This window comes from Pogonomyrmex barbatus, unplaced genomic scaffold, assembly GCF_055798465.1.
Source record: "Pogonomyrmex barbatus isolate J1 unplaced genomic scaffold, ASM5579846v1 scaffold11, whole genome shotgun sequence".
Classification (NCBI taxonomy): domain Eukaryota; kingdom Metazoa; phylum Arthropoda; class Insecta; order Hymenoptera; family Formicidae; genus Pogonomyrmex; species Pogonomyrmex barbatus.
Genome location: NW_028297107.1, coordinates 3,269,807 through 3,293,528, shown reverse-complemented (window position 1 = coordinate 3,293,528; position 23,722 = coordinate 3,269,807). Strand labels below are relative to the sequence as shown.

At 34.0% G+C, this 23,722-nt stretch overlaps 4 protein-coding genes across 6 annotated transcripts in view; 2 read left to right on the top strand and 2 right to left on the bottom strand.

The window, feature by feature from the left end:
* Positions 1-27: 27 nt before the first annotated feature.
* Positions 28-3,582, top strand: P32 (complement C1q binding protein P32). Its single transcript, XM_011631627.2, has 5 exons — positions 28-393; positions 2,076-2,226; positions 2,340-2,536; positions 2,777-2,865; positions 3,338-3,582. Exons 1-5 carry the CDS (start codon positions 183-185, stop codon positions 3,485-3,487), a joined length of 798 nt encoding a protein of 265 aa, XP_011629929.1. The 5' UTR covers positions 28-182; the 3' UTR covers positions 3,488-3,582.
* Positions 3,583-5,866: 2,284 nt separating this feature from the next.
* Positions 5,867-9,391, top strand: Rab19 (RAS oncogene family member Rab19). Of its 2 annotated transcripts, XM_011631625.3 has the most exons (5): positions 5,867-6,082; positions 6,859-6,943; positions 7,192-7,290; positions 7,385-7,542; positions 7,632-9,391. In XM_011631625.3, the coding sequence occupies exons 1-5, from the start codon at positions 5,867-5,869 to the stop codon at positions 7,737-7,739; spliced, it is 666 nt and encodes a 221-aa protein (XP_011629927.1). In that variant the 3' UTR covers positions 7,740-9,391. The 2 variants fall into 2 exon arrangements, with proteins under 2 accessions (XP_011629927.1, XP_011629928.1); XM_011631626.3 differs by lacking the exon at positions 7,192-7,290.
* Positions 9,392-9,465: 74 nt separating this feature from the next.
* Hmgs (hydroxymethylglutaryl-CoA synthase) lies at positions 9,466-12,734 on the bottom strand. Its single transcript, XM_011631624.2, has 2 exons — positions 12,292-12,734; positions 9,466-12,218 (listed from the first exon to the last, which is right to left on the bottom strand). The coding sequence occupies exon 2, from the start codon at positions 12,121-12,123 to the stop codon at positions 10,756-10,758; it is 1,368 nt and encodes a 455-aa protein (XP_011629926.2). The 5' UTR covers positions 12,124-12,218; positions 12,292-12,734; the 3' UTR covers positions 9,466-10,755.
* A 7,284-nt stretch (positions 12,735-20,018) lies between these two features.
* pnut (septin 7-like protein pnut) overlaps positions 20,019-23,722 on the bottom strand; it is a 34,490-nt gene continuing 30,786 nt past the window's right edge. For both annotated transcript variants that reach the window (XM_089071107.1, XM_089071108.1), the window contains one exon: positions 20,019-22,615. In XM_089071107.1, the coding sequence (XP_088927233.1) occupies positions 22,567-22,615 (49 nt within the window). In that variant the 3' untranslated portion in view covers positions 20,019-22,566. The remainder of the gene's footprint in view (positions 22,616-23,722) is intronic.

Sequence of the window (23,722 nt, the reverse complement as noted above, 5' to 3'; positions counted from 1 at the left end):
AAATCGCACACGATCATGCCCGTACATGCCCGTACCGGAAGTAGGAGACGGATCGTCGTGATGCAACCATTTTCCTCTTGTCGGACGCCGTAGATCACCGCAGATTCTCGTCGCGGCTCCACGTTCTTCCCGCAACTTGGTTTCGTCACTGTAATTTTCTGCGTATTTGCCTCCTCGCCAGTATGAACGGTATCATGAAAAGCGCGCTACGTGCCACGGCACTCCGCGGCATGCTGTCATCCTCACGCGGCACCGGCAACGGCGGCCAACCTGCTAGGGCCCTGTGGAACGTATGCGGTCGCCGGCAAGCCGTCGAGATCGCGCCTATTGTCTCCTCAATTAAACTGCACGACTTCTACGGTCGTAGATGTTACAGCAAGTCGCATACCAAAGGTAAGGGATCGCCGAAACGAATGTCGTTGGACGAGCCACGTGTTAATTGATCGTGTAATCCGGATCGCAATTTCATCGTTGTTATTACGTCTACTTTTCTAAAGCTGATTTAGATTAATTTTAATTTTAACTTTTTATACACACAATAAATATATATATATATATATATATATATATATATATACACACTTCATCTTTTTAATTTCACAAACATTACATCGATTGCAGTTTAACTTCGGTAGAAATAGACATTAGAGAACTCGAAACACATAAACCTAAATCATACTTCAAAATATACCTTTTTTTCTTTATTATTAGAAAATGAGCCTTCAGATTTTTTTTAGGATGATATCTGATTGCAGATTGATGCAACATTTGAGAACATATATACAGAATGTTTGCGAATAACATACAAGCGGATGATCTTATGGGAGGTTTCCTTATGGAAAAATAAGAAAAATATAAAGAATAAAATTTTTTCGTTTTCGACTTAGTTTTCGAGATAATCAAGTTTGAAAATGCGTTTCATGTTATAAGTACTTGTGGCTAAGATATGATCCACCCAGTCATGTATAATGTCCACCATGTTTGTAAACAATGTTTTACAACTTTTAGTATGTTAGTTAAATCATCAGTTCATTGTAAACACTTAGTTTTCGTTAATCTGCCACGATGATAACTTATACAAATCGGGAATACGTTGATATAATTTGATCTTTGAATTTATTACAGAAATATATCTGCTATTGTTCGTTATTATAAAGATATCCTAAATGTAGAATTTCTGAAGATACAAGGAATAGAAAGAAGATGCAGAGGAAATCATATTTTAACCATAAGTGTAAACACGGAACAAATTTCCAAACTTGATTATCTAGAAAACTAAGCCAAAGATGAAAAAATTTTATTCTTTATATTTTTCTTATTTTTTCATAAAGGATTACCTCCCACCTGCTTGTACATGTTATTTGGAAACATCTTATATATTAAATTTGAATTTTTACAATTGGATATTTTATAGTTTTTATTTTTCAACGTTTTTGTTTTATGTACTTATTTTATTTTAAAAGCCATTGCATATGAAAAACTTTTAATCATAATTATAAGATAAAGATAAATTAATCGATCAAACATTCTTTAGTATGAAAATACTTGATTGTATTTTTTTCCCCGTTCTCCTCAATTGAGGAGAGTATTAAAGTGGTTTTCGTTAGGACCTCTGACGATCACACGTTCACTTTTCCTATTTCGTTATTTGGTCTTCCTGTTTTTCTAAGCTAGATTATTTTATCAGGTTTCACTTTCTTTTTATCCTTCATAAATGCATGACAATACAAAAATTTGTGGGGACAAAAGATGTCTGCCTATTCATTCAATGGTCTGAGAGGAACTTGTATACTTAATTGTAATTGATTGATTTGATTATAGCTAGTTGTGACTTTTATTTGCAAATACTTTAATTATAGAGAATACAATATAATTTGTAGAAAACAAATAAGGTCTTTTATTTTATAAACGTGAATTATTTCTGCTTTATTTTAAATTCAACTTTTTTTTTTAAATACATGAATGATTTAAAATTGTATCAGATATATTTTTTTCTTATTTGATAAAAGTACATAATTTTGTATAATTCATATTTTGATTCTTTTGTTAATTGTATGTATTTATCTCTTTATTAGCGGAGCAAGAATTGGTGGATTTTCTGGCGGAGGAAATAGTAGCTGAAAAAAAGGCACAGAAATTGAAGATGATACCGACAAAATTAGATGATTTTACTGTATCTCTTAATGGTGCTGAAGTCAATCTTGAAAAGAAAGATGGCACTGATACGTAAGAAAATTTTTAACAAAATTTGATATATATCTTGAATTAAGGATATAAGCTCATGGTATATCTCATGATATAAGCTCATAGTATATCTAATCTATGTTATTTTGTTCTAGTATCCTCATTAAATTCAATGTGAATCATACAGTAGACTCAACTGATACAGAAATAAATCCTGATAGCGATGATGCAGATATTGGTGAAATGAAAAGCAAGCCAACTTTCGTGGTAGACATCGTGAGGGGCAATCAAACTCTGGGCTTTGCATGTTCTTTTAACAACGAACGTGGCGCATCAGGTACACATCCATACAGTAAGTACATCAACTTCTTTTTCAAAATATTCACTATAGCTCTCTTAGAATAATTCTTTTCAGAATGGCTCTTTTATTTTCGTCTTAATAATTATTTTCTAACTATACTGGTATAATTCACTCTTTATAATCATAATTATATGTAACAGATGAATTTTGAAAGTACTCGATTAAATTTTCATTATATCAGTTGCATGTTGTATTTTTTATATTTTTATTTTAATGTTAATTTTTTTGCAGATGATATATTTGGTATCGATGAAATTACGCTGTACGAAGGAGAGCACACTGACAAAGTGTACTCTGTGAGTGGCGAGATTATTGATGGAGTAAGCTATTGTGTTTATATATATCTCCCTTCTCTCTCTCTTTCTCTTTCTCTTTTTTTCTTTTAATAATAAAAATGCCCTATCGGTGTTTCGATTTTTAATTTGTTTAAGCTTTTTTTTTATAGAATGTTTTGATATTTAGAATACTAAGTTAAAAATTAGAGTACATCTCATTTTATAAGGATTAAATATCTCCCCAAAGTGTTGAGTACAAAATGCTATATTATGGCTATTTTGATTATTTATCTTTGGGAAATCATAAACATTCTTATAAAGATAGATCGTGATTTCTTGTCATGGTACATTAAAATAAGAATGTGACATGCATATTTATTCTAGTTATATGCAATCAATATTTTTGTTCTCATTTTCGAGTTGTAATTATATTTACAAATATATGCAATTATTATAAATATTAGATTTATAAATTTAATTAATTAATTTCATTATTAAATAAAACTTTATTTTGCAGTATCTATATGACTTACTAATGAACTACCTCGAAGAAAAAGGTATTTCAAATGAATTTGCGGAGAAGCTGATTGATTTAAGCACATGCTATGAGCATACAGCCTATGTCAGCTTGCTGGAGGGCTTATCAAAGTTCACATCCAGAAAGTAATTCTAATAATTAATGTTAAGATTATCTACGACTACTCAACACTTCACAATGCAGTTTGTAAGAATTGTTAATAAAAAATGTACTGATTTATATTATTTTTATTGATCTAATTTCTTAGATATTCAAATAAAATAGAATTAGAACCAATAATAATTTTGTGTCTCTTCTATTATGTAAAGAGAAAATATAATTTCTTGTTGAAAAATAAAGTGCCATTATAATAGAATTAAAATTTATATTTCTCTTATAAGTATTTTTAAAAGCATATATAATCACAAGTAATTTTCTATACTTTTCTGTTTCTTGACTCTCATTTATTCTAAGCCATGTAGATAAAGATGTCTTTGCACGTGTAACTTAAAATAGATCATATAAAATTATGATATAAAAAAAAATATCTGTTTTGTGTATTATATGACATATACCAAGAATAAAATGTTTCTCTTTTGTCTATAAAATAGATGAAAGAGCATAACTGACATCGTTAAACGCATCGTATTATGAATATTTAAGGATTATTTAAAAAAATAAGAGTGAATTGTAATTAAATTAACTTGACCTGTTCTTTTAATTTGCCCAACTGTAAAAAAAAAGAAGAGAAATAAAATATTTGAAATGATAATACTTGTGAAATTTTTATTTACATTATCTTTTATCTTATAATTTCCTGATATTTTATTTCACAATCTCCTCGATTATGTTCTCGATATTTCTTTCCGATTTTTGAAACTTATTTTTCGCGGTTTAAAGCTGCAATTTCTCGGAATCACGATTCTTGGAAATCTTGAAAAAATTCTCGGAATTTTAAATAGTACGACCTCCTTTCCGATTATGTTCTCCTGATACTTCATCGATTTTTTAAATTTTCAAAGCTACAATTTCTCGGAATCACGATTCTTGGAAATCTTGAAAAAATTCTCGGAATTTTAAATAGTACGACCTCCTTTCCGATTATGTTCTCCTGATACTTCATTGATTTTTTAAATTTTCAAAGCTACAATTTCTCGGAATCACGATTCTTGGAAATCTTGAAAAAATTCTCGGAATTTTAAATAGTACGACCTCCTTTCCGATTATGTTCTCCTGATACTTCATCGATTTTTGAAATTTTTGTAGTTTGAAGCTACAATTTCTCGGAATCACGATTCTTGGAAATCTTGAAAAAATTCTCGGAATTTTAAATAGTACGACCTCCTTTCCGATTATGTTCTCCTGATACTTCATCGATTTTTGAAATTTTCGCGGTTTGAAGCTGCAATTTCTCGGAATCACGATTCTTGGAAATCTTGAAAAAATTCTCGGAATTTTAAATAATACGATCTCCTTTCCGATTATGTTCTCCTGATACTTCATCGATTTTTTAAATTTTCGCGGTTTGAAGCTACAATGTCTCGGAATCATGCTTCTTAGAAATTTTGGAAAAATTCTCGAAATTTTAAATAATGCGACTTCCTTTCCGGTTATGTTCTAATACTTCCTCAATTTTAAAAAGGTATGAAAAGGTATCTTATTCACAAGACAAGTATTTTGTGTTAATATATATTTTATTTAATGTTTCAAAATTACAAAAAATATACATTATTATCAATTCTTTTATATCGCTTTTGCTTTTCCTACATTTCTTAATAGCTAAATTATCTTATCTCTCCCGTTTTATTTTACAAAATATACATTACTACCTCACACATTTATACTTTCCTCCATTCTATTTTTTTATATTTACTTTTATATATTCACACGCTTTCTCGTTCGCTCACACGCTTAATATCCATTTCTATCAATGTAGATTAATATTTCAATTTAATAATTACCTTATCTTTTTCTAATTCTCAAAACTAAAGAAAAGAAATAAAAATATATTAACCGACAAGTTAAAGTTAATCTATTCATTATAAAAATGGATATTGGTCTACCTGTTCGCTCGTATGCGAATAAATCGCTCGCTTGATAAATTTTATCTATATATATATATATATATATATATATATATATACAATTTTTTACTATAAATAAGATACGCTCGAAAAGCGAATCGAGTTGAAAAAAATTTGTTTGTTATGCGCGAAACAGCGCGAGACCACGCGGAAGAAAGGAAGGAAAGGAGAAAAGAGGGAAGGAAAGCAGGAAGGCAGAGGAAGGTAAAAGAGAGGGGTCAGCGGTTCCGCGATTCGTCGCTGATAGCGATCGCAGCGAGAGGGGGGGTGGTAAGATGGACCAAAATGGATGCAATTGGGTGAAGGAAAGCTCGCGGACACGACGACGAGACGTAGATGTAAGATGGTTGTCCGCGCGAAGTGACAAAGTCCGAATGCTCTTCTCACCACGTGATCGTCGTCGCACGTCGCCGTCGCCCCCGTTATCGTGTGTGCCTCGGTGAGAATGTCGTGCCGCGACCCCGACAATCTGATGATGAACACGAGGGACGACGAGAGCTTCGACTACCTGTTCAAGATCGTCCTGATCGGCGACTGCGGCACGGGCAAGACCTGCGTGGTGCAGCGCTTCAGGTCCGGCACGTTCGTCGAACGCCACGGCAACACCATTGGCGTCGACTTCACCATGAAGACCGTGCTCATAGACGGCAAGAGGGTCAAGGTGCGCTGCATCTGAGTGAGATGGAGGGGGGGGAGGCGGCTTGCATCGTTTAACCTCTGCTCCGCTCACTTATCTATCCCTGCCTAATGTAGATTTCATCTTAAATCTCGATTTAATTCATTCTTTTTATCTGTTTCTATTTTTAGAAAAAAAATATAAGAAATGAATTAAACTTTGAGATCGAAATTAATCTACATAGATAGAAATGCACATTAGCCATGCTCTCTCTCCGTGTTTAGAACGATGTGAACTGAATACCGTGACTCCGATTTTAGTTAGGAAAAAAAGAGGAAATGCGAGAAAAGTAGAAAATCCTGTCGAAAACAAATCTTACAAATTGTCTGTCTACTACAAATTCTGTTTGCAGTAAGACTACTTGGATTTTTTGTATTCTGAATAGATCTGCTGCTTATCTTACGTGGGCGTATCGATAATATTTTACATGGAAGAATCGAGAACATTAGAAAAAAATCAATTCTTAGTTATGTAAATAAAGTTTCTTAAACGATTTTATGGATCCATGATTTAATTTAAAATTAAGTTTTCTTTTAAGAAATTTCAAAGAAATTTGTTTAATTTGTTATTTTTTACATTAAATATTTTTGAAATTAGTTCTTGATTATACAGATCTGATAAATTTTTATATAGACAAAAGAGAAAATTTTATCTATTTTAATTTGTAATAATTAGTAATATATATATATATATATATATATATATATATATATATATATATATAAATTTATGATAATTATTAAAGTTTTTATTATTGACAGCTACAAATATGGGATACTGCAGGCCAAGAAAGATTTCGAACAATAACTCAGAGTTACTATAGATCTGCAAACGGAGTAATTGTAGGTATGTAATTAGATCTTTATGTTTTATCAGATGTACAATCATCTCTTAATTTATATTGTTAAATTGTCTTATATTGTTAAATTAAAGAACAATTTCTAACTTGAGAATTTGTTTTATAAAACAATGGGAATTACATTAAATTTTTTTGGAATCGCAGTTTGTTTTCTCTTTATATGACTTTTGGTTATTGATTGATCACATTAATTAATTTAATTAATTGTTCTAAAAATAATACACAATTATTTTAGTTTATGATATTACGAAGCGATCGACATTCTTAAGTTTACAACGTTGGGTTGAAGAGGTCCGGAGATATACGTCATCGCATGTATTACTAGTGTTAGTTGGTACGATTCTTTATGCACATACATTATGATTATTTTGCAATATCAGCATTGAATTGTATACTTCTTCAATTTTTGCACGTTTCTCACTTTATAGGTAATAAATGCGACTTAGAGGATCTGCGAGAGGTGAAAAAAGCCGAGGCCGAAGCCTTATGCCAATATCTGCCTGAAGTTTTACAAGTAGTGGAGACCTCAGCCAAAGATAATACAAATATAGATTCTATCTTTTTCTATCTGGCATCAGAACTTAAGGTAAATACATTTTTAATATTGCACAATAATTCTTCATATAATTTTGTAAGTCGAGACTACGCGCTACTGTTCTTTTTTTTTTTTTTTAGAGACGACATGATAATCGCCAGATTAGTGCGAGCGAGGACGAAGTAGTAAAGCTCGGAGTTGGTCGAGATCTATCTTCTTGTTCAGGTTGTTCATATAAGATATTTTAAAACTCATAGATTCTTTTCTTTTTATCGTTTCTGATCGAAATTTATATGAAATAATGAATGATAAGATAAAAGGCAGTCAACAATATATCTCGTGATTTTTCTCTGCATCATAAATCTGTTTCAGTTGTTTCTAAAATAATTGAAAAATAGACATTAATAAGGAATTTATTTAAATGAATTTTCTACAAACTTTTTTTTATAAAAATTTCATCTTCTGTCTTTTATCTTATTGCAGCGCGATACAAATTAGTATCTACAGTAGAATACACGTGTGTGATTCTATTGATATAATAGAGATTTAGGTGCCAAACTTAAAATATCAATCTCGAAAAATATGAATCTCATAAGAAAGATCTAATTGTTAGAATAAAATAAATCATTTATGCTCCGAAAGCTTGCCGTCCGGGGAAAAACATATATTTTTATACGCAATTTAACGAAAACGTACAAATATCAACGTATACACATATATGCATATTGACACACGTTACATATATGTTGATATTTCACGAATACTATGGCGACCTGAAGAAATTTTAGTGTTTAGTGCCTTAAAATGTCACGTTTCTATATGGTGGAATGCACATTCGCGAAGTGCAATCAAGAAGCTTACAGAGGATTATTATTGCGAATGACAACTTAATATGTTTCTTATTTATTTTATTTATTTACGCATGTACGAATGTTGTTGCGGCGAACGCGAAGTTTAGTCTCTATCGTCGGGCGTCCATTCGAGTTAGAAGCTGTAAATACTAATAGCTGCATTCTCAGTGCGCATTTTACGCAAAAAATCGCCGTCTGATTCTTAATTTTTGTTCAAAGAAATGGCTCAGATGACAGCATTTGAGCTTAAAGGCGCGACGAGAATGCAAATATAGAGCGTGTTCAAGATTTAAACAAACGTGATTGTTATTTATGAACAAAAAGAATCTCTATTAATGCTTATATATAAATCGTTGTAATATATGTTTTTGATACTTATGTTGCGCACACTAGTATATTTTTGTAATACTCGTGAATTACATTTTTAATGAGAACTACTGATATGTAAATTATTCAAAAATCGTAAACATTTTCGTTATTTTGCGCCGATGTTCATACATACACTCAAAATTAACATACAAAATGTTTCGCAATTCGGGATTTTTGCTAATTTTTAAATATCTATATATCTCGGTACATTTTATTTTTTGACAATATTTTCAGAAATAAAATCCACACATCGGTTTTCGTGCTTTTCGTTGTTAACTATATATAACTTGCCTTGAACTATGCGCATGCGAAAAAGTGTTGCGTGAAACGTAAACTCACATTGCATCTTAAATATTGCAACTATGCGCCGAAATAATACACAAGATAATAATGTAAAGAGTTCTAGTGTCTCGTAAAATTAATCAAATGTTTCGAAAATTACACGCGAGTTATATTATTTAAATATTTTTTGTATACTTATCGTATTCTTTTATATATGTAAAAAACAAAAGGTTTTCTTCTATTTTTTACTTCTCTCCTTGTTATATGAAAAACTTGTGAAATTTTTTGTAACATTTGATTCTGTGAGTAATTGTATCATATGAAGCAATTAGAAATATTTATTGTACTTTATATAAATGTAGACAATTGAAAAATATATTTTTCTGTAAAATACATAACGTGTAGCGTAATAATCCGCCAATTATATTAAATAGATTCATATATTTTTTCATATTTAAATACCAAACAATAGTAGAATTTGTATTCACTTTATTACAAATCTTCATATGCATATACAAGCAAACCAACAGCTTCAGCTTAGCATGCGAATATAGATTCACTTTATAGAAGATTCGTAGTATATAAATGATAATCTGATAAGTTACACTTAAAAAACATTTTTATCACAGTGATAAAAAGCTAATCATCTTTTTATGCAATAATTGTCTGACCAGAGAGTTGATTAAGTTTTTTTTTTTTTCAGTATTTTTTTCAGTCAATTTTTATTTTCAGTACAATTGCTGTATCAAAGAGCTACGTATGTAAATTCGACTATAAAACGCCAGCTGAGAATCATTCGTCTTTATTGCGTTAAAATAATATTGCAGATTGAATAGATGCATACAATGAGATAAAACGAGGTAGAAAAGATGATCCGATATTGAAATAACATGATAGAAATCTAAAACTGGCCATAAATTCGCGTAGATGTTAATATCAAATTAAATTTATGATATCAAGTACATCTGTCGCATTAGTTTATATAATACTTCCGTATATATTAATGGGAACAATACCAGCATAAATCTATAAAAAATTTTTCTGTTATATAAAAACAGTCTTACGTACGTAAGGCACTTTTGATGCTGCTTTTATGTCGATGTAAATATATCGTCATTAGATTCATATGAATATTAACAGGCTACAATTATGATTAGACTCCGGCGAATTGCAAATATATTTGAAAAGATCTATAATTGACGATGTAAGGAGAGAGAGAACAATGATAGTATAAAATAGCTATATTTCATAAATCAATGAAGAGACTAATAGTTTCTCTCTGTTCTATCAAAATCTTTTCTATTAAAATCACACAAGTGCCTGAGATTCTTATCCATATTTGCAACACAATGCAATGTACTTCTTCATTAATTTAATATTTCTTAAAGAATTACATTGCCGATTGATGTCATTATATTTTAAAATTATTAAAGAATAATTTTATATATTTTAAAGCGCAACAAAAAAAATATAAACGAAGAAATCAATAAGGGAAGACTTAATCTGAACAAATCCTTGATACGAAGACATTCAACATAGAAATGATAAATATATAGGTATGATATATATATATATATATATATATATATATATATATATATATAGATTTTTGTGTTACTAATCGATAATTATGTATAATTGTTAACAAAAATTTATACGATCAAGTAAAACCTAAAACCTTTTATTTTACATATGTATCTCTTCTTGTAGAAGAAAAATTAACTACAAATAATCCTAAATCTTCAGGTCTAACGCGTCGATCTCATACTCTCTTGTAAGTCCTCCTGTACATTTCATCCACCTGCGTTAAGTAATACGTGCCTGGGAACATATCATTTATGCTACTCTCCGGAGTGAATGGCACAACGTGACAATTTTGCTCTCTCAGCGCCAGCACTCTGGTGTAATCCTCCGGGGAAACGCAGTGGCGTCCCTCCAACTGCGACTTGACATAGGAGAGAGCGCTGATGATCTTCGACAGACCGGAACCCTCTTGCGTGTCCTTCGCCACCGTCAACGAGTACATGCTGGAGCACAGGCCCGAGCCATAGGAGAAAATACCAATCTTATTGCCTGCCAATTCATTTATCGGCTTTGATATGAGCAACGATACTAAACCGGAGTATACCGATGGTGTGTACATGTTCCCGACTTGATTCGCTATCAGCAGATTGGGCTGGGTCTTCCGTTCGAAGTCCGCCTTGCTCAGCTGCATGAAGGCTTTCTCGATGTCCTGGTTGAAATAAGTATCTTCGAGCTTAGTGGCGTGGAATTTTGTCACGTCCTTGTAACCGTCGGGAATCTGATTTTCCGGGATGTTTAGGAAATCGATGAAAGCCAGCCTGGCGAATGATTTTCGTACGAGTTTACAGTACGGCGAGTGGAAGAGCATCGCGTCGAAATTGGTCAACGTTACGGGGCTCTCGTCGGGACTCTTCCTCTTGACTTTCTCGCGATACAGCTGATAACAGTTATCTAGAGCGCTGAGGTAGCACTGGATCGACAGTTTGCCGTCCACAACGGGATACTCGGAGCGCAGGTTCGGCTTGTAAAAGTCGTAAGCGTGCCTCATGTAGGATGCTCGGAGACCGCGATCGAACACGAGAGGTGCATCCGGACCTACCAGAATCGCTATCGCGCCCGCGCCACCGGTCGGCCTGGCGCTGCTCTTGGAGTACACCGCGTTGTCGGCGGCGACGACCAGAGCAAGCCTGCCGTCCCAGGCACTGCTCTCGACCCACGCGATGGCATTGAAGAGCGCGGCGGTGCCGCCGTAGCAAGCGTTGGTGGTATCCGCGCCCTCGATGTCGGTGCAACCGTGCGGCTCGAATAGCTGCATCAGCACGGTTTTCACCGACTTGCTCTTATCGAGGACGGTCTCGGTGCCCACCTCCAGTCTCCCGATGTCCTGCGGCTTGATGTTGTAACGCTCGAGCAGCCGGTGCGTCACGGTCAGGCACAACGAATTAATGTCCTCGCGGTCGTTGCAGAAGCCCATCCGCGATTGACCCAGGCCGATCGTGTACTTGCCCGCGGACACACCGTCGTACGCCTCCAGCTCCGTCTGCTCCACGTACTGCGCCGGGAAGTAGACCTCCAGAGCCCGGATGCCGACGTCCTTCGGCCACATCCTGCTGTCCTCGAATGCGAAACCTTCTTGGAAACGATACTTCTTTCTCTTCTTCTCCTTCCTCAGATTTACGTCGGTCAACCCGACGATAGAACCTGTCAATTAATTCTAATTAATCACCGTGCCGTTCTCGCGTGATGCATGAATATTTGACCCCATTGAACTCACCACGATGCAAGCAGTCACGTAGCCGTGCACGACGTGACTCTGCGATGTCTCCGGAGTAGTGGATTTCCGTAGAAGTCTGTAGAAGTCTTCGCTGATAAACGATGACTACGACGACGAGTCGATGATACGCGCCAAGGCAACACACACATACACACACACATACACATACACACACACAGGCGCGTGCACACGTTGACCCGCTCGCTCGTCCCCGGCGAATTCAGGTTAGAAGTGAAACTCCGCTCGGTTCGGTGAAAATCCCGGTCGTCGCGCCGTCGCTTTCGATTGCGTGCTTCGAAGCCCGCGCGACGGAGCCTCCGATTCCGTTAAGTCGGCCGGTCAGCGGCTGGCTGGCTCGCGAGTCACGTGGTTCCCACGATGCGACGTGAAAACCCGCGCACGACCGAGCTCTCGCGAGCGAATGCGCACGCGGCGTTCGCACGCGCGATATAACCATGTCGTGCCGCGGAATGACTGCAGGGGGCGGGGGGAGGGGAGGGAGACGGCGGTGAGGGGAGAATGGTAAAGAGGATCATCATTGACGATACTCGCGAATTTCTTGCTTCGCGAGCCTCGAGGTCTCGCGAGAGTTTGCATGACAATCGAACTTGGAGGCATTGTTACGTCGACAATAATATTAGGGGGAATGATAACATATGCGCATGCAAGAATAATGCGGAAGATTTTCTATTTTAACGACATACGTATTCTTTATGTTGGACAATATTAAAAAATACACGAACAGTTTTGTTGGTAAATTTAAAAATTTGATTCAAATACAAATCTGAAAATAATTTTGTTACAGACCATCAGAAATATTATATAAGACACTAAACATAATATTATTGCAATAATTTTTGATCTTAAATTTGTTTTTTGTTGGATTACACTTTAAACTTTTTATCTCGTTTTTGTCAAACTTCAAATATACAGAGTGGCCCACGTAAAGTGTTACTCTAAAATTATTTGTTGCATTAAAAAATCATTCATGAGAAAGTTCACGAACAATTTCATTTCATGTATTCAAGGAACCTTTCTACGTAAATCTTTTTTCGTCGTAGTTGAGTTATGATTTTCTTTTTGATACAACCCCCAAAAATAGTTCAAAGATGTAAGATTAAATTAACGAGAAAGTCATTGAACAAAAGATTTAGAATGAAGAATACGTGAAGTTTGCGCTAACGTGACCCCAGAAATGTGTAGACCCAGTAAACAGAATATCTAAAATCGATGCATAAGATAATTTCAAAATATCTTTCAGAATTCTTTATGAGATATCTTAAAGATATTTTTAAAGAATTCTTAAAGATATCTTAAAGTTATCTTATGCGTCAATTTTAAACATTTTGCTCATTGGGAAGTTTCAATATTTATAATTTTTGATAAAAGCATTTCTCTCTCTCCCTCTCTCTCTCTCTCTCTCTCTCTCTCTCTCTCTCTCTCTCTGTGTGTATATATATATATATATATATATATATATATATATATATATGATTCCACTTTCGCAGGAAACCGATTAGAAGCTGGATTAACAGGTTATGATGAATAACATACGACAAAACGCCATTTCGCTTGATCCTTCCGAGAAGAATTTCTTCAAATGCCCTGGATGATATGAATGATTATTCGAGAGTTATTCTCTATCTTTGTTTCTTTTTTTTTCATGGTTTTTAACGATGATATTCGTAATTAATGATATTCGTAATTAACATGACTTCATCTCTCTTACTTTTAAAACATTTTAAAACATTTTAATAACATAAGAATATGTTTATTAACGTAATCACTAGCGTCTTCAGCAATGAACTTCTCTCTGTCGTTCTTTTTTTTTCTTTATTTCTTTTCCTCAATAATTCTTTGATCTTTAATAATCTATTTTCTAATATAATAAAGAAACAAGAAAGAGACAGGAGAAAAAAAGGCGTGTTTCGACTTCGGATAGAAATTCTGCTGAAGTTTCTACAAATTTAATAATCGTACATTTTTGAGCATATATCATTATTTATTATTATTATTGCTAAAAATTAGAAGTACACATTGAAATAAAAACTGTATATAATTACAAGGGACATAAGTGTTATCAAAAATAAAAGGGAAAATAATACTTCGAAATCAGGAATTCTTTATTATGCGAAGATACATAACGCGGTACAAATATACTGAAGATATATTTACATGACAAAGATTTATTCATAGGATAATTTTATTCATGCATATAGTGATGTACAGCATGAATAAAATAGTTATATACAACAACACGCGTCATACGTAACCGGTAATACAATAAAAAAATATATACGTATGATTGTGAAGATACTAGAAATATTTTAAATGCGAGTTATTACGCTTTCCATTTAATAATGCAAAAGCGTAATATTTACGAAAGGGTTTTGCCGATGGATCTCAAACTTTAGTTAGATCTGAAAAGTAATTTTGTTGGATCAAAATAATTTGGACATTTAAGCATGATCATAATACCGCAAATTTTTTTTATATTCTAACAATAGAGTTAAACATTCTAAATAATTATTTTGATGGCCCAACAAAATTATTTTTCAGATCTGTACCTGACTAAATTTTTAAATACTTCAACAAAACTGTAATTTTCCACATATACCATGTCGGTGAAAGATAATTCCTCGCAACTGGTTGTGTCGCAAAGATTAAAAGTTACGTACAACATTCAAGTAACGGTTTATTTTTTTGTTAGTGAACGTAATAATTAACTCGCCTATCCATTCGTCGTGTTATACCTTCGTTCTATTTTTTTTCTCATAAAATCCAAATACTTTCTTTCCCCCTGTCTTCAATTCGCACATTTTTGGGTTTGCTCTCTGTTGCCGAACTTTCTTTACTTATCATCCTTTCTTCTTTTTTCTCTGATTTAATTATACTTTGAGAAAGCGCAGCGCTGCTGCGAGAAACAGGTTTTTAATCGTATTCGTTCGCTGAATTAATTAGTATTACACGTTGATTAATAAACATTAAAAACCAACAAACATTTAAAATGTTTGACGAGTTTATATGCATATAACGCATATAATGTATGATAATATATAAATATGAATGTATATATGATAATATATAAATAGATGCACGAGAATAGCATTCATATGCAAGTGTTTTGTCGCGATAGGCAAATCCAACTGTTCGACAATACACTCACGAAATCCGCAAAAAAACCGAATGAAGCTTATAATACAACTGACAATGGAACTTGGACTAATTGGATGACCATCTAATCCCATTGTTTACGAAATCTTTTCCGTTCGTATTCATCGTTGTATGATATGTTGCGAGTTCGTCATATTTTTAATAAAAGACATTCTTCTTTTTTTAGTAAAAATGCACACATTCCAACTTCTTTGAAAAATCGAAAAGTGATTTTGTGAAAAACCTGTATGAAGAAGAAGACAAATAGACTTCAACACGGAAAGAACAATTTTACTGTAGGATTTAGAAATTTGGCCAAATACAGAGCTAAAAATTGATTTTGTTGGGCTCGAAATTATTATGTAGGACGTTTAAACGTTGATAAAAATATTGTAACATTTTTTTTTATATTCTAGCAACAAATTTGAACGTCCTACGTAATTATTTTGATGACAAAATTATTTTTCAGCAAAACTGTTCTTTCCGTGAACGAGAGATGCACGCAGTGGCCCGAACGAATAAATTTCTCAACAATAACAGTTAGATTAATTGGACTTCCGGATAATTCTTTTGAGAACCGAGTGCTAAGTCCACGCGGCGAAATCGAAGACAGATCGGGAGGGGCAAAGGGCATCGGATTTTTATCGATGTGAGAACACGTAGCTGCTCATGAAATATTAATAACAAACTTTACGACTATATCAAGAAACCGCGGGATATCAGCATTCGGAACTTTAGACGTGATAAGAAAATCAAATACGATTACGCAGTGTATTTTAAACTAAATTTAGCAACTTATTTAAACTAAAGAATATTTAAACTAAAGAATACGAATACATATTCTAACATATTTCAATTCTACCAAGTCATTGGTGTGTTATGTAGCTTGGACATGCTATAATCGTAAATTGCAAGAATTGCATTCCGATAAAAAACGCGTTTCCTCCAAGCATGGACAAAGTCATAAAAATCTTGTAGATTGTTTTGAATATCCGTTCTGAATAAACTGATTCTCCGAGAACAATCTAGAAATTATTTAATTTTTAAATTTATTTTGTTTTTCTCTCTCCCTCTTAGAGAGAATCCGCGTATCGCAACGTTATAACTATAAGAATTAAATAATATATTTAAGGATATATGTTTTGTTTCGAAATTATTTATTCGATATGTATAATTAATTAATTATTAGATTTCATGTATAATTTCTTCGATGCTTATAATAACACAAAATCTTCCTGTTTGTTATTTGTTATTTTAATTTTTTTACAATTGATTTCAGCAAACATTTAAACTATAAAATTTTTGTCATTCGTGATAAATATTAATAATAAATGTTTTTTTTCATAAAAATGTTAAAAGTCATATTATCTTGTATATATTTAACTTTTTTATCTAATTAATTCAAATTTATTTAAATTTATTTATTAAATTCGAAATGGTAATATGTTTTTTTCAAATTTCAATAATTTTTTGCTGCTGTTGAATATACGTAATTGATGCATACATAATGCAACTATATTTTTTATGCTTTCTTGTATATATATATATATATATATATATATATATATATATATATATTTATAAGATGCTGATCAATTTACTTATTGCTTAAATTATATGACTTATCAAAATTATTTCTGTATCTGGCAAAATTTTTATATACTTCAGCAAAATTTCCGTGTTTTATATATAAAATAATATTTATATTATAAAATAATTGTTCATTTGTCGATTTATCCACTCATTAATGTATCATTATTCAATATCTAAGAGCAATTTCGATCAAATTTAATTAATCTGGAGTTTGGTAAATTCTCGATTGATAATTTTGTCTTTTAATTAAAATTACGTGTAGGTCAAGCTACTTCATACAAACATTCCTGTTGGAATTATTACCGAAAAAGCTATTTTGAACAGAATTCTAACAATGTCCTCGTCTATTCATCTTTTCGAGTTCACTAATTTCATTCGTTCTCATTCATCTCTCGTTTGTAAGGAACGTGGCTAAACACGAAAGTAAAGAATTTCGCTCGTCGATGAAAGGCCACACATGCGTGTGTGTGTGTGTGTGTGTGTGTGTGTGTGTGTGTGTGTGTGTGTGTGTGTGCTGTCGCGTGCGTGCGCATGCCTGAGTCACACGCGTGTGCAAATATTTAATACCCGGACGTTCTCCACTTTCCGTTACACACACCGTTCCCCGGCACGGTTTCCACTCGTCAGCTTTGAGAAATAGTAAAAGCAGGCCGGAAGAATTCCTAGAATGGAGGCCTTCTCCGACGATGCAGGATCAACTCACCTTGAAGATCTCGGACTCTTCGATTCTCGCTGTCAATGAAAATATTACAGGTGTCGTCACCTTATCATGCCTGAGAGAAAGTCCAACTTTATCAACGAAGGCGCGATAAATCTTAACCTGCATAACCATTCGGGATATTTATTACGTTAGTGATATTACTTCGTAAAAGAATTGTAATAACGAGCGAAGTTATTGAAAGTCTATTTTCTCGTCTATTCTCTTTAATTTTATCCATGATTGATATAAGCAACTTGGTGGTCAATTTTATTATAATATTCGCTCGTCATTGTGATATTTTAGAAAATTATTATCAACGTATTATTATGTACAATATTATTTTAGAAAAAAAATTATAATATCAAAACGAATAGTTATTGAAATTATATAGGTATCTCGTGTTTTACTAAATTTAGTCCATCAGTAGACGATTTGATAATCAATCTTATTTTAATATTCACATCGCGTCGTTAATGTTAAAATTGAATTTAAAAAATTGGTTGATAAAAATTAGACTTGATATTTAGTACATGTCTTTTTCTTATGTAAATTACTTCGTTGCACAAAGAGCACGTAGTTCAAGTAATTGGACCTTGCTCGCGATAACAACGCGTCGACAATTACGAAATACCTATAACCATAAAGATTCTCGATATCGAGTGTGCCTGTTAGTACAAAGTCCTCTAGAAAATCTATGTAATCAAACTACCGTATTATCGTGTAGGATCAATGGAAAGAGGCTCGCGGGAAATCCGACGATAGGGCGATAGGATCAACCGTAGATGTTTTATATGATTTTATATATAATTTACTTGGATACATACTCTAAGGTGTTCGTCGCGATACAATAGTGAGTCGTTATTACAACTGGTCTACGATTAACGGTGGCAGCTTTCGTTTTCGTCTGGCACGGCAAAATATATAATTTGTTTCGTCTCTCCCTTTCCCCCCCGTCCCTTCCCCTTCCCTCCTCGCTCGCCATCCTCTGCCCCATCCCAGTCGTCCGTTGGGGGTCTCTCTTCTCTCTCCTTCATCCCGGAGCGAATGCAATCGCGATAGTCCTACGAGTAACCATTTAAAATCGTATTACAAGCATCGTCCATAGAAATACACATAGTTTATTGATAACACCAGCTGATCTCCCGCGGGCCCTAAGCGAGGTTCTCCGGCACGGTCCGGCTCGACGTCGTCTTCGGCGCGGCTGGAAAAAAAAAAACGCGATCAGACGGCTTTGTGCGAATTAAGTACAATCGACTGCCGGTCCTTGTGAAGACATGCGACATGACGACAGGATCTTCCAGGAGAAATTTATCGAAGGATACGCCAATATCGAATAGAGAGCATATTGATGCCGATAGAATTTGAACGCACGATTAACGAGACTGATTTATTCACTGAGATTTTATGGAATTGAAAAATAAAAATCGCTATAATTGATCGACTGTTATCATTATGACGGCACGACACAGCTTTCTTCGAAGCGTCAGCAAAAGTTTCGACTTTCGAAAGATCTCAAGTCGAATTCTCACTTAGTTTTTTCTCTTCATTATAATCTTCATTATAATTTGAATGATATATATATATATATATATATATATATCATGAGACTCAACCTGGAATATCCTGTACATCATATTGCGGAATCATTTGATCTTTTCTATCTTTGCTCTTATCTTTGCGCCTCATTCGTGATTCATTAGTGACACGAGATATCTGAGAGAGATACGCGTGAGAATCCATTTTCTGTTTTCTCGAAAATGTCTTTGTGTGTCTCGATTCTTGAAACTTCGCAGCCTCGTGGTCTTCCAGTCTGATTCTATATTATCGAATTCTCAGAATCTTCAGAAGCTTTCTTGCGTCTCTCAGTCTCGTGTTTTTCGAATTTTTATCGTTAGCATCGAACGCATCAATCGCTTGCTGTCGCTTATTCGACAGATACGTATTGGATGCGAACGGATGATCGTCTCGGCGAAACGGCATACGATCGAGCCGGCGAGCCTATTTAGAAAAATGCGTACAAAATAGGAATGTGGCGTACGCTCGATTTTCACTTCCCCCCGTGAGATGAAGGAAACGGGGGAAGCGTAGAAACGCGGCAAAATAGAATATAATACGGTTGAGAAACTAATAAGATAATCGTCGAGCGACAATTTTTACTGGCCTCCGTATCGTTTCGCAGATCTGTTCCTTTTAGTCGCGATTCATCTTTTTCTTACGCCTCCAGTATTTGACGCGAGACAATACATTTCATGGAAAAATAGAAGACAAGTAGCAGGAAGCGTAACTAGAAAGAACAAATCTTTAATGAGATCGAATAATAAATTATGTGATACCAAACGGTACGCCGAACTGTTAAATCTGGCCATTGAGGAAACGAAATCGAGTCGAGGTTTCTCAAAAATAAGGATTCTCAAAGATCCATCGAGGGATTAAACGAACGAGCACGTCGATCTCGAGCCCTTCAAACGCGTCCGAGGAGAATCTTCCCGGGGAGAATATCGTGTGCTTCATCTCGCGGTAACCGAAGAGATCGCTCGCTACAGCGTTACAAAATGCTCACTCCCTCGCTCGTCTTGGCACAGAAGTAACTTAATTAGCTTATTTGCTAAACATACCGACGTGGACGGATTCCAGACGGCGCGTCCCGCTTCTAGTATAAACATTTCTCCTGTAAATGTTAACAGCACACCCGATGAATTGCAACTGCACTTCGGGTTATTTCCGCTCACTTATCGTTCCTCTCAACTCCGAAGCTATCGCAACTTCAATCCGTAGTTCTGCGCTCATTTAATATCTTGTTTATATCGTAATTGAAAAATAAAAGTAGTTTTTATGAAGAATATTATTGTATCAAAATGATTCTCGTAGAAAATTACAATTACAATATTTTTCGCACGTACAGTTGACGTTGTATTGATCCGAAATTGAAGCGATATGCCGCTTACATAAGTAGAAATTACTGTTTCGGAAATAAAACTTGGCACTTCAGTCACGATAAAGAGAGATTCAAGCGATTTTGACGCAAGGGGAAAGAACGAAAATGCGCGCCGTCTCGAATCACGCGATAGTCCAATACATCTAGATTTATTATTTATACAATGATCCGTCCTTATTTTAATCGATCTCTTGCGTCTATCGCAAGGCGCGACTTACATATACATGAATTAGACTTACATTTACGCTTCTTCTCGCTTTATTTATACATAAATATATATATTTATATAATATATGGCCGCTGTTCTTTTTGTGCGATATCATGTTCAGCCTCCCTCTGCGGCGGATGATACCACTCGCGTAATGATTGAATAAAAAGTATGATTATCTCAATGATTTTCTCTTAGAAGTTAATCTCCTAAAGATCGATCCATTTTTTTAATTCATTGTAAATGTCTGCGCTTTTTAATATATATTTGAGTAATATGTTTAACATTCTTCTTTTGAATCGTATGTCATAATCTTTTTACAATTGTTTAACATATATATGCTAAATTTGAATTTTAAAATCCTCTTGATAAATTAATTCAAGAATCAAGAATAAAACGTCTACTTACTTTTGAATATGTACTTTTAAATTTTTTTAGATTTTCGCTTACATCTTGTGAACCATCGATGTCTCAATATTCGTAAAAAGAAAGAATATGAAGACTAGAACTGTACAAAAAATAGAAATTAGGATATCTTAGGATATCTTGCGTATTGTTTTTCAGAATAAAATTATAATTTCACAATAATCTGCTTTCTAATAAAGAATCAAATAATTCTAGAAAAAAATATGAATTTCAGTTATATACTTGTAATATCAATATCATAATTTGAGAACATCAGAGCGATCGATCTCATCGTCTTCGGCAGATATATATGTAATGCTCTCGTCCATCTATTTCAAAACACGAAATGCAAGACGCTCTATTGCCCTAATTGCAATTGCTATTGATATGAACAAACATCCTCAATCCTCTGTAATCATGATCGGCGGAGGGCGGCGAACATGGTGCTCTCGTTACGCAGAAAGATACATAAGCTTAAACGGAGCTAATTCGCGCCGAGGAAAGTACGAAAATTACGTTCTCCAAAAAATTACGTCTACGTGGGTTTCTTTTTTGTACAGTTGTTATCGTGAAATGATGGCGATCGCGGTTAAATGCTGATGAGCGTGAAAGAACGATTGTGCATCTTTTATTCTCTTTCTCTCTCTTATCTCCTTTCCTTTTGGATATCAGATGGGAAACGCGAAACAGCGCAGGCGGACGAATCAGCGAACAATGAAACGAAAACGCAGGGCATCCACGTGAATCTCCATACAGCTCAAGACGATTCATATCGACAAGGATACCGTAGCTGATCTGCAACCAGTCGATCTTACACAGTCATTCAAGATTCTCGGATCGAAGAATCTTTGGGCGCAGAAACTAAGATGTACGTGGATTCTCACAATAGATCAACAGTGCTAGAGATCAGATTATCGCAAATGCTTCATATTTTGAGACGCTTTGATTCTATAAGTCTTTCGTAAATCTCTCGGTACATCGCTTACATCTTTCGTACATCTTCAGTTTCGCCCTTTCTCTTGCGAACTTTAGCGGGTGGATATTTTTCTGATTATCGCCCTGTTAAGCACGCAAAAAAATTGTCGATTTTTCCATGAACTCGAGAATTTCCACATTGCGCGCCGATCGAACCTGTCGTTGATCAAAACTACCTAACTCGTGTTCGTCAATGTATAAATCGTCGATAAATAATGTTGCAGAGAACGCAACAACCACGCCAGAATAGGATTGTTCCTGCCTGCTCTCTTTCTCGCCGTCTGTTTTTCTTGCCGACCGACACGATTAGAAGAGGCCTTTCTTCTTGTTCTTCTTATCTTTACCGTCGACAGCCCTGAAAGGAGAATTTTCATATCAAGCACACGACTATTGCCTAATGTCGCGAGTCCTAATTGCACATCGACGTTTTCGATATTTGTATGTTGCGAGCCATAAGATGTTTAATGAAGAAAGATGAAGGACGAAAGCGAAACAATTTTGATGAAAAAGAGCCAATTTTTCCGGAGCCAATTTTTCTAACTTTCATCCTAATTTTGAAGTAACTGCGAATATAATTATAAAATACACACACACACACACACACTCTGTGTGTGTGTGTGTGTGTGTGTGTGTGTACATACATTCAAGGCGTCTACTCAAATGCTGTAAAAAATTCTCTGAAAATTCCATTGAAATTTTTCAACTTTTGTCCAAAATTTCAGGTAAAATTAAAAAATTCTTAAATACAATTTTAAAATGAATTTTGTGTGCATTTTTTAATGTTTTTTTAATCACGAAAATCACTTAATATTTGAACTTAATACTTGACTTAACGTCTTGGCTTCATCACTCTAAGGAGATTTCCTTTATAAAAATTCACAAGTTTATATCAAGATACATGATGACCTATATTCTGAATCCTCTATTTATCGAAAAAAATATCTCTAAAAGTGGCTTACTGCCAATCATAAGACTTATAAGTCATTTTTAGAAGTACTTTTATTGATAAAAGAGGATTTACAATACAGGCTGATGTGTATATCGGACTATTAACTTGAATGATTGACGGATTACTAACAATTGGTATCATAAAGATAAAATTAAAAAAAAAAAAAATTAGAATTTAGAGATAAAATTAAAAAAAAATTTTAAAAAAAGATTCCCAGAAAATTACAATAAAATTCCGTAATGTTCTCTGATTTTCAAGAGTAAAAAAATTCTCTAAAAACTTCAATTCTTCCAGATTTTTCTAGAGAGTATAGACACCGTGATATGTAATACAATGTTCGTATAAGTCAAACAAAAATTTATTATTTTTTTTTCCTTTTATTTTCTTTATTCCCTTTATTATTTTTCCTGAAATTTCACGAGAAAAACTCCGTTTATTTAATACGTCGTACTGCATACATCCTAGAGAGATGCAAAAAATTTAGATTCAAAAATATAACAACAGTCTCAACAG

Excerpts from the sequence above, each read along its gene's own strand:
- P32 (XM_011631627.2), top strand. The coding sequence starts at position 183 with ATGAACGGTATCATGAAAAGCGCGCTACGTGCCACGGCACTCCGCGGC. Across the intron at positions 394-2,075 it reads CAGCAAGTCGCATACCAAAG|CGGAGCAAGAATTGGTGGAT; the intron begins GTAAGGGATCGC and ends TCTCTTTATTAG. Across the intron at positions 2,866-3,337 it reads GTGGCGAGATTATTGATGGA|TATCTATATGACTTACTAAT; the intron begins GTAAGCTATTGT and ends TTTATTTTGCAG.
- Rab19 (XM_011631625.3), top strand. The coding sequence starts at position 5,867 with ATGTCGTGCCGCGACCCCGACAATCTGATGATGAACACGAGGGACGAC. Across the intron at positions 6,944-7,191 it reads TGCAAACGGAGTAATTGTAG|TTTATGATATTACGAAGCGA; the intron begins GTATGTAATTAG and ends CAATTATTTTAG. Across the intron at positions 7,543-7,631 it reads ATCTGGCATCAGAACTTAAG|AGACGACATGATAATCGCCA; the intron begins GTAAATACATTT and ends TTTTTTTTTTAG.
- Hmgs (XM_011631624.2), bottom strand. The coding sequence starts at position 12,123 with ATGTGGCCGAAGGACGTCGGCATCCGGGCTCTGGAGGTCTACTTCCCG.